General features: G+C 37.7%; 1 protein-coding gene across 1 annotated transcript in view; it reads right to left on the bottom strand.

Annotated features, from left to right (window-relative positions):
• Nucleotides 1-3,445, bottom strand: part of FGD4 (FYVE, RhoGEF and PH domain containing 4) — a 170,463-nt gene extending 167,018 nt beyond the window's left edge. Inside the window, exon 1 of the mRNA XM_025047420.1 lies at nt 2,849-3,445. Within this exon, the coding sequence (XP_024903188.1) occupies nt 2,849-3,125 (277 nt within the window). The 5' untranslated portion in view covers nt 3,126-3,445. The remainder of the gene's footprint in view (nt 1-2,848) is intronic.
• Between the last annotated feature and the right edge of the window lie 7,837 nt (nt 3,446-11,282).

Genomic DNA, 11,282 nt, shown 5'->3' with positions numbered 1-11,282 from the left:
AGAGAGAGAGAGAGAGAGAGAGAGAGAGAGAGAGAGAGAGAGAGAGAGAACATATATCCCTTTGAATTTTTTTTCCCTCCATAATGGAATTATGAGCTGCATGTTATGTGTGGTAAAAGTATAATGCCTTTGATGCCAAGCACACTTAAACTTGAATCCTGACTAACCAAGTTCCAGTTTATGATTCCAAGAAAGTTAGCAAAACTTTCTGTGCCTCAACTTCTTCAGCTGAAAAATGGGCATAATGCTATACTACCTACCTACTAAGATTGTTGTGATAAATTCATATACAAACATATTCATAGCAGAGATCTTAGTATAGAAATACGCTCAATAAACAGTAGCTATTATGAACATTCACAGTGTGTCTCCTATGCACCAGTCCTAGGGTCAGACTCTCTGGGACACAGAGATGGATAATGAGTCCTTGTTAGGATACTATCTGGCACACTTGTTTTGTGCCAGAATTCACCTATATAATTGTACTTAATCCTCCCAACAACCTTACAAAGTATTGTTATCTCCATTGTCCAGATGAAGAAACTAAGAAATTAGTTAAGAGACTTGATTCAATTCTCATAACTAGTAATGGAGGGAGGACTAGAACTTGGGTGCTATATGACCCCAAAGCCTGTCTTAATGACCTCACCTCTGTGCTTCCCTTAGATGAGAAGATTCACATTCAGATATATAAAGAGGATGCAGTTAGTAGAATTTCTTTTCTTTTTTTTTTTTTTTTGGCTGAAAAGCAGAGAACTCTAAAAATAGTGGGTTTCACAATCATAGAATATAACACAATACCCCTAAACTGAATTCTCTAATAAGTTCTTGAGCTTTCAGTTTTTGTTCCTTCTTCAAAAGGGAAAATAACAATTGGATTAAGAGTAACATCCATTCTGTATGTAGTGGGTCTGTTATAATTTTCATATATTAATACTTTGGGGGAATTTAAACCTAGCTTTTGATGAGGAGAGGATTCTACAAATGATAGATAGTTGGATGAGACTTAATAGGCAGATTAGATTTGAAGAAGGAAGTACTTCCTAAAATGTTCTTGCCCCATAAAATTGAATAAGGTGTGGTTATTCAATAGTATAAGACTACCTGTCAAAACACCAGCTAATTCTTGAATAGATACTACAGATTAAATTATAGTAAAGAGAAACAATTGTATCTAGAAAGATATAGTAATTACTTTTCATCCTAGAAAATAATAAGAGCAAAAACTTTGATTTCTTCTCGGTAAATGATACTGAGACAATGTAACAGACCTAGAAAACTTATTGTAGGTTCTCCAACTCATGAAAAAAAAAAAGTGTTCTGAATTTTCTCTAAATAAAAAATAGACTCGAAAAGGAAAAAAAGGAACTTTTTTCTATAAGTACAGCTGCCTTGTAGAAAATGATTTATAGACTGCTACAACTCTACTCCTACTATGAGGGCACATTTATCTTTTGCTCATTTGCTCAGAGTTTGAAACTTAAAGCAGATGATTTTAAGTAAAATGATATAAAAAAAAACTTAGATCCTCAAATTGAAAACAGCTAATGCTTAAGATATAGGCTAGCTCAAACTGAAAAATTAATTCATAAGTAACTTTAATACATTTTCACTTTAAAAGGAAGCATTTTCACTTTAAAAGGAAGAAACATTCTGCCATTCATTTTAGAATGAATCACAGCTAAATCTGGAAGATTTTAAGAGATTATCTCACCAGTGTCTTCATTTTGCAGATGAAGAAATTGAGACCTAAAGCACTGTAATTCGGTTACTTCTTTACATTTTTTTCTCACATCGCCATTTATGCCCTTATACTGTGGCTATAAATTCATCATAATTGTTAGTCATCTCACATTTTTCTGCCCTATGTCTGCTACAGCTTCAGGACAAGGACTAGACAGAAAAATTTAAAACCTCCAATACTCATCACTTTTAAACCATTATAACAGTTTTGCTAAACCAGAACTAAATGAGTGAAAGTGAATCAAAGTATTTGTATTTCTGCTGCCTAAATAAGGGTTTTGCCTCACGACTGGTCTACAAACAAGACATCTCTGGCTGTGGCATAATAGGAGCACCAAAAAGGAGAGAGGGGTTTTTTTAAAGTAAAGTTTCATAAATCAAGAAAAATATCTCTAGTGTGTTCTATATAGTTTCAAGCTCGCCTTGGGAGAAAGGAATGCCTTTGAAGAGCAAAGGAGAAGATGGGCTTTAATAGATCTTGAGGATTTCTTCCCACACGAAGATTCCACGAGAATTCAGAACTCAAAATATTTCATTACTGATATCTGAATTTATCAAAGGAAAACAGCAATAAGAATTAAATTTCTTGATATTAGGGAAATGCTTTCTTATGCGAGGCTTGCAGCTTTTTCACACTCAGGATAGGAGTCAAGGGTCTTTTTCAAAAGGGAAAACCGGAGCACTCATAACTGGTCCGAGATCACACAACGGCTCGGCTACCGGAGCGGAATAAACATCAGCCTCCCCCCATGCACTCGTCCTTCACCAGGACTTGCCAAAAGCAGAAATTAAGCAAAGAAGCTTCAGTATTTAGAAAATGGGCATTATAACCAAACTTTTAAGAGTTATACCTTTATTTCCGGAATTCTCTGATAACTGACCTCTAGGGCAAGTTCAGCCCTACGCAGGTTCCTGCCCAAGCGAGGTCCTTTGAGGGAAGGGACAAAATAGGTAAGGAGGTAGTTGGCCAAGCGCAGCCCTCTGGGAAAATCTCCCCGGCTGGCCCCCTTTGCAGCTGGCAGACCCCGCGCACCTGCAGGGCGCTCCGCGCGTCGCTCACCTGCATCAATGCCCCTGCCCATCCTTTCCCTCCGGAGGCACTTACCTGGGGCGCCTGCCGGTGCCTGGCTCCTGAAGGTGGCCGTCTCGGCCCATCCCGGTTGCGACAAGGGCCTGCTCCAGGGTCTAGGGGTCCCAGGCGGCAGGTAGGAGAAGTTGAATTTCCGTCGAATCGCTACCCGCCTGAAGTTGTAGCCGCCCTCGCTGCTCATGGTGTCGGCTTCGCTCCCGGCTCTGCGCTGTCTCCAGCCCTGGTCTGGACGCAAGTGCGCGCTCGGCGGGCTCCTTTGGGACATCGGGACCCGGGAGGGTGTTGCCTTCATGCCCACGCTCCGCGCGACCCGAGAGGGCGACGCCCGGGTTGCTCTGCGCCGGCACCCCTCTGCTCCAGCGTCTCCTCCGCAAATGCCTCCTCGTCCCTTCCTTCCCGGGACGCCCAGGGCCGCGCCAAGAGTCTGGCACTCAGTCCCTGCGACTCCCGCACTCACCTGACGCCGCTACTGCAGTGGCCCGCCCGAGGCTGCCTCCACCTCCTCCTCTCTGGAACCAATGGCTGGTGGCCCCCGGGGGCGGGACGAGGAGAGCACAGACAGTTCAGGCTGTTTGCGCTGCCAAGCCACCGCCGCTGCCTCTTCCTCCCGCCCGGGAAGCTGCCAAGAACTCGCTGTGCCTAGTGGAACGCCCTGGGCGCGGCAGCAGAGCAGATTCGCCACTAGTGATCCCTCCCCGCTGCGCCCCGCCCCGCCCGGCCTCTCCGAGCTCGCTCATTGGCCGAGAGGAACTGCGCGGCGCTCACCTGCGGCCGCACACCTGGGGTGCTCAGAAGGTCAGCCGCGCTTACCCGCAAACCACGCACTGGATTTGGGGGAAAAAAGAAGATAATTACAGCCCCTCTGGACTCTGCCCAAAGGCTTGCCATTCTCACAGACCCACACGCCACGGGTCATACGTGTGTCCCAAGCCGCTGTACTTAGCCCTTGATAATAATCTTATTTATGTGGTGGAACTATCCAATGGGTTAAGTATTTCAGATAAGAGAACCGAAGTGCGAAACAGACACTGAGTCACATAGCACTACAGAGCTAGGATTCTTACCCAGGTCTCTGCACCAAGGTCTGTCCTTATCTCACTGAATTAAATCATGTTGCCAGGAGCATCAGGCCACAAAACGCTGAAGGTGTGTGTGGGAGAGAAAAGGGAGCTAACAATCTACAGGTTCCAGGAGAATATCAAACTCTCCATCATCATGAACTTTCAGGACTTTATTAGTAATACACTATAGAGTCCTTTTAATTTGTCAAGTAATTTTTTTTAAACATCAGCTAAATACCAAATTGAAGAAAATACATTTTAAATTGGTTTGCTTACCTAAATTTTAAAATTCACTACTCTCTCTAATAATAGAGGGTCCAAAACCACAGAGATAGGAGGGGAAAGGGCAGCATTCTAAGTGCCCCAGCTCAAGCAGAAAGAATTCACCAACCATCACTTCCGCCTTGGAAGCCGATCCACATTTATTCAAACGGTCCTTCACCCAGGTAACATCTACACCATGCTCCCTGAAGGAAAGCCCATAACACACTCTTCCTCAAGAAATCCTTTAGGAGGTCAGTTCAACTGTCTCAGCCTCCTTGGCTGCTACTCCAATAAATATACTCCTGAGGAGAAGGAACTATGCCCCTAAGTTTTAATGCATTTGTTCAGACCTTGTCAAAAGGAGCTTTTGTTCCCTTCAGATTTATTATCCCTGTATCACTGCACTGCAGCTAATCATTGTTAATTTTTCTGTGTAATTGCAGTGTTATTTACTGTGCCATGTAGTATCAAAAATGATTTAAACAAGCAGTTTCAAATATAAATTAATACCAAAAGAGGTTTTACCTCCATATACATAAATTAACTATAATTGAAATGTACATTTCTAACAAAATTTATTTGCTTCAATAAGAGAGTGTTGTTGCAGTGATTAATACTGAACTAGCAATCTAGTTTAGAGTAAACTATTTTTAAGAGAGAAGACACTGGCGATCTTCTCTCTTAAAGAATTGGTTACTAATGAAGCTTAAAGGAACCCCTCCTCCCAAATTCTTTGTCAATAGATGCTCACCCTTTCTGTAGAGAACTGCTGTAAACACATCTGTATAGGGCAAAATGTATTTTACTACAAGCATTTGGGGCAGCAGTTTAATGCTTCTTCATTTGGATATTTTGAGTTGTTTATGTTATATGTGTTTCTGTTACTTGGTTCAAGTTGCTCACATTTGCCTTGTAATATATTAGTTCACATTAGTGGGTGTTTGAACTTCCAGATAGAATTTTTTATAACATATTATCTGACATACCTCTATTGATATTACTGCTGCTTACTACTTTCAGATAAAAACAATTTCTAAGGCAGTTTGTATATAATGACCACATTTTGCAACACTAAGTGAATGAGTCAACAGAACTTTATTTGATCTCAAGTTATCTTAGAGTAGAACAAAGTACTGAATATCATCTTATAGGCTTAATATACTATTTTATTTGTTTATATAGCTAATAGGAGGTTTGTCACTAACTCATTTACACATATTAAGTGGGAACTGTGCTGGGTCCTGAAATACAGAGTGGTACACAATACACAAGTGCTTATGCTCCATATCTCTGTGGCTGAGACAATGCTGAATGCTGACTGAATCATCTATCATTTTCCTTGGGGATGCGAGAAGACTGATTTAAACCTTCCTTTACAGTTAGTTGAGCAGAAGTGATGTGTATCACATAAAAACCTGACTTCTGCGCCCTTGCCATGAAACTCTCTACTCCTCCTCTCCAACTGACAGCTGGAGTGCAGCAGGGCTGGTAGAGAAACCTGGAGTCCTAGACCATGGAGGAGTCACTATATACAGAGGAGCTGATGCCCCCAGAATCACCCTTTTCCTAAGAATTAATATAATCACAGGAGGAGTATGAACTGATTCATGTTCCTTAAATTTTATTCTTATATTTTCCAGTGTAGCAAAAATTATATGTATATGGATGTCTCAATTCTAATTAAAATGTTTTAAACCAGATTCCATTTAATTTTATTAACATAACTAGTCTGATTGTTCTAGTCCCTAATAAATGAAATAAAACCAAAAAAATACTCAGAAGAAAAGTAATAAATCAATAAGCTGCTTCAACTACTGATAAAACATCACTTCCCAAACTAGAATTTAATAGAAATCAACACTTTATAGTAGATTTACTCTTATTTTAATCTCACTAGGAAAGAACTTCATCCACTTTAATAATAAATTGTGTTATTTCCTCAGTAAATGAATTATAAATGTATTATTTATTTTGATGCTACCACTAGGTGGGAATTCATATAAATGTCATTAAAGTATGAAAGGTCACTAAGTCATGAATCATGCAGACTTTATGCAGTAGCATCAGGGGGCTGACGTACAGAAGATCATTTCATGGAGACCTAATTGAGTAACAGGAACTTAGTAAATAGTATATTTTGAGTTGGTGCAGACTGAGATTTTGATAAAGTTTCATATATATGTGAAATCATATATATGCAGATTGTATAATTTCTGACACATTATTTTAATTTCTCTGTGTATATTTTGACTGGGTATTATTGCATATATAATGACTTTTGTAAGGAAATATATATACACCCTCTTAGAAGTTGCACAAATTTGAGATGTCACCTGAAACTGTCATGGTACAAGTTTGGCCTTGTACTTAAATTTACCACTATTGCTCTCTCAAAGGAAGTGGTCAGTCAACATATTTTTAAATTCATTTGGAAACTGGAAAGAAAACAGTTACTTTCTAAAGCACACAGTCTCTGGCATCACTAATCCCATATTTCCGTGAGATTAGGAGTGGGGCACACAACTTGAACCTGGCCTATCAGAAGATTCCTAAAAGAAGTCAGAATTAAGAGAGACTCAAAAGATGGATAGTAGGCCTGGCAAAGGGGATAAAGAGCTACTCCAGTGGAAGGAACAGGACATACAAGGAAGAAGGGGAAGGAGGGAGGGAAAGAAACAGAAGGACAGAGAGACCAAAATGGTACTTCGGGGCATGGGAATTGAGAAATGAAGCTGGAGACGAAGTAAGGTCTGATCATTAGGGATCATGTACATCATGGTAAAGAGTTAGGACTTTATTCTGATAACAAGAAAGCGATTTTTAAGAGTTTAAGTAAGAAGTGCTGTCAGGTTTGCATTTTAGTAATCACCTTAGCTGTCCACATCCCTTATTGTTAGGCCATTGGAGTTTTTAAAATCTGATCAATTCTGAAATGTTTTATCTCAAAGGATACTACCTCTATGATTGACTGACTGACTAAATGAATGAATGAATGAAATATTTGAGAAATTTACTTGAATCGGGCACATAGAGGAAGTTTTAGAAAATATTTTCTATCCCTTAGGGATAGATTTTCACATCTTTCTGCTGCCTACATCATGTTTTGTTTGTTTTTGTTTTTGTTTTTGTTTTTGTTTGATTTTTGGTTAGTTCTTGTTGTAGTGGTTTTATGATTTGTTTTGTTACACATCTCATACACAAATGCTGCTGAACTATCTCACTGGTTGCCAGGACAATTAGAGCATAGAATAATGGAATGCAATTCTGTATTACTACTTTCCTCTTTCCTGACCAGGAAACACAAAGCTAAGATTCGGAATATGTACTCGGGCTTTCCAGATGTTATTGACTATTTTGGTTATTTAATTGGTAATAGGTATTGATATAAGACCACTGCATGCTTTCCATAGACCAGTTCGGTGCTATGAAACAGTAAGCTGTGAAGTGAGCAGGCCCAGAGTATAAAGATAAATTTATTAGTCCCAGAGGCAACATTTATGGATTATCTAAATATTCAAGCATAAACTCCATTTCATCAGATCTAAGATGCCATCAACTGGAAGAACCACTAAGGAAGAAATTCTGCTAGTTTAAACCATGACAAATGTTTTAATGATTATTCAAGAATCTTGCTACTGTGAAATTTCTTTTATCTATTTAAAGGAATTTGGCAATTTCTTCGGCCTTTAATTGTATTGCTTGGAATGTGATAGAAAAACATTTAGTATATCTGGAGAAATAATACAGATTTATCTACTTATAAGTACCTTCTTTTCTTAAGTCCCATAAAGTGCTATTTTTTTTTGCAAGGAAATATAGTAATATAGTCATTCCTCCAACAAGTATTTGGTAATATCACATTTGCACCCATTGCTCTGTTTTTGTGCCTTTTTGTATATACTCTAAGATTTTTTAAAATTTAATTTTATTAGTTTCAAGTATACAGTACATCGGTAAGACATTTATATAGTTTATAAAAGGATCCTCCTAATCGCTCTTTCTCTCCTGTGGCTCTCCATAAGATTTTTTAATTCCACTTTATAATGAAATCTCTTTGGAGACATTTTCAATGCATTTAAACCTACCACATGAGATCTACAATGAACAAACTCAATGATCATGAGGTAGCTAAAGGAGTCAGACTCTTAGAAATAGAAAGTAGAAAGGTGGTTGCTAGGGGCTGGGGGGTGGGGGAAAAGGGAGCTGTTCAATGAGTTGGACGTTTTAGTTTTGCAAGAGGAAAAAGCTCTAGAGTCTGTTGCATAAGAATGTGCATATAGTTAACACTACTATACTGTACACTTAAAATGGTTAAGATGGTAAACTTCACGTTAAATCTTTTTACCACAATTTAAAAAAAAAACCTCAATGACCAAGTTTACACATGTACAATGATATATTTTACCAGGAGTTAGCTGGCCTTCAGCAATTATATGATGCCATTAATTATAAGCTGCAACTCATTTTCGAGATGTTAAAAAGTAAAAAAAAAGGTCTCTTAAGATGAATAGAGTATACATATACTGTGTTTATATATAAATTTATTTACTTATTGCTGGAAGAGATATGTTCTTTGAGCTGAAATATTCCAGGGTTGGTCAAGAATAAATTAGTGTCAGAGCATAGACAGAAGTCAGTAAATGTATTATGGAGTTACAGAAGCCCCATATCTCTTTCAAAAAGTATAGTTTTTTCCTGTTAAGCTGGTTTTATATACCTTAATATATCATTTAATAAATTAATTAAAAATTAAAAGAATGTGGCAAGCACTCTTGTCTATTCAACTGCCATCTCCACTTTTCTTTGTTAAGAAAACCCAATTTCATTCAAAGTTTGGTGCAATGTAGTCAGACAAGTTATATTCCTTCATAGCACAGCTGAATGGGGTCAAACAATCATGGTAATCCTGTTTTCTTTGTCAGTTGATTTAGTGGGAGAACATGACCTAGTTTGCTCAGTGGGTCTAGAGGGGAAATCTGATGTGGGCTTCTAGGAAGGATTTACCTTCTTGACAAGAAAAGACCCTATGAAAGGAACCCATTCCCTACTTACCTGCTCTTTCTTGTCCCTGCTTTTAGATGTGGTTTGGTAAGGATGTAGATGTAAGTCCTGAGCTGCCATCTTGTGACCAGAAGATGCTGTGTATCTACTGAGGGTGGCAGAACAGAATGTTGGAAAGAGCCCAAGCTATTGGAAAGAGCCCAAGCTATTCAACATGCTACAGAACCAACCCAGAAACTTCCTACCTCTTAAATCCTTGATAAGCGACAAAATAAACTGTCCTTATTGTTAAGTCACTGGTTAAGTCACTGTTAGACTTTTTTGTTACTGGTAGCCAAAAATATAGCGGTGCAGGGAAAATAGTTTATCCAAATTTTAAGAAAAGCACTTGAAGTTGTACAATTATAAAGCTCTGTATTTAATGTTTTATTATTACCACTTAGCAATGTTTTAGGTAAAAATTTATCCCTTTGTTGTTTTTGAATAAGATCTTCTACATAAGGGCTCAGCAAATTGTGACCTGTGGGCCAAATCCAGCTCACTGCATGTTATTTTAGTATGGCCCATGAACTAATAAAGTGTTTTTAATTTTTTAAATGGTTGTGGGGGGGGGATGATCAAAAGAAGAATATTTTGTGACACATAGAAATTATGCAAAATAGATTTCTAAGCCCATAAATAAAATGTTATTGAACCCAGCCAGTAGTTTACGGTAGCTCTCTTACTAACATCAGAATCGAGTAGGACGGAGGCCCAGTCGACAGCAAATCTGAAAATATTTACTATCTGGCCTTTTACAGAGAAAGTTTGTTGACTCCTGATGTAGATGAAAATAAGAAACTTACATAAAAGCTTTGTTTGATTTTGAAAAATGATTATCAAAAACTATAATTTAAGCTGATATGTTATGCCTTTGTATACTCCATAACAATATCAACAGAAGGTGACACATTGAGATTCTAGGACTGTAGTGCCAATCTGTAATTGTAAATTTCTCTTTCTCCAGTAACACCATTGCTTTGTTACAAGGCTCATACATCTATAGGCATATGCGGTAGCCCACATAGCTCTGGATCGTTAGAATATAAAATAATCATATTCAAAACACTTTGAAATCATTCTAAGTATAAACTGAAGTTAGTGATATTATTTATGCAATAACTTCAAAAGAGGCTTTTTTCCCAAAGTAGATACAGATATATGATAAACATTTTCATGAGGATATTGGCAATCAGAAATATTTTTAAAGAAAGGAATAAACATTTTCATGCTAATAGTTTTCAATTGGTCACAAGAAAACAGACTCCCAATTTTTGAGTCTCTAAAACCCAAACCAAGAACTCTGTTCGTGGAATGTGTCACTTTCCACCCATATGCTATAATTATGTATACCTTTGTCCGATTTTCCTTTCTAAATTTTAAGCTCCTGATGGCAAAGTCTGTCTAATTCATAGTTGTATCCTCTGTAGCATCTTGTACAGTAACTTCCATTAGTAAAACACTCACTGAGATTGACTGAAGAAAAATGCATGAAAGAAAAAATATTCATGACCATTAACAGTATTCTTCCTGAAGGAATGGATCTTAAGTAAATTGTCAGAAATTTAGATAGTTTCTGTGTGAAATTTTAATGGCATCTTTACTTATAATAGGTAAAGTCTGGAAGCAATTTAATATCCAATAATAGGAGAACATTTTCCTTCTGAAAAAACTATAGTTCATCCCTCCAATAGAATATTATGCCAGCCTTAAAAATGATGTAGTTGAAAACTTTTAAAAACTTAGAAAAAATATTCATCATAAAATATTAAGTAAAAAAAGCAAGATTCAGAATTATATATTCAGTATGATTCAAGAAAAGGCACCAAAATGTTAACAATTTTCATTGTTAACGTCTTCTAAATTTGCTACAATAAACATGTATTACCTTTATTACTGTGAGAGGAAAAACAAACATTTGGGAAATAAATGAATGGGGTTGACAGAACTTCATCTATGACTAATTTGCAGGAAAATAATGATTTATTTTAGGTGAAATGAATGTTTTTATGAATGTTTTTATCTTGAACTGAGCAGGTCTCTCCCAAACTTCCTGGCTGTGGGGGAGAGATAACCCCCACCCC

This window comes from Pteropus alecto, unplaced genomic scaffold (genome assembly GCF_000325575.1).
Source record: "Pteropus alecto unplaced genomic scaffold, ASM32557v1 scaffold103, whole genome shotgun sequence".
In the NCBI taxonomy this organism is placed as follows: domain Eukaryota; kingdom Metazoa; phylum Chordata; class Mammalia; order Chiroptera; family Pteropodidae; genus Pteropus; species Pteropus alecto.
This window is presented reverse-complemented; position numbering and strand designations above follow the sequence as displayed.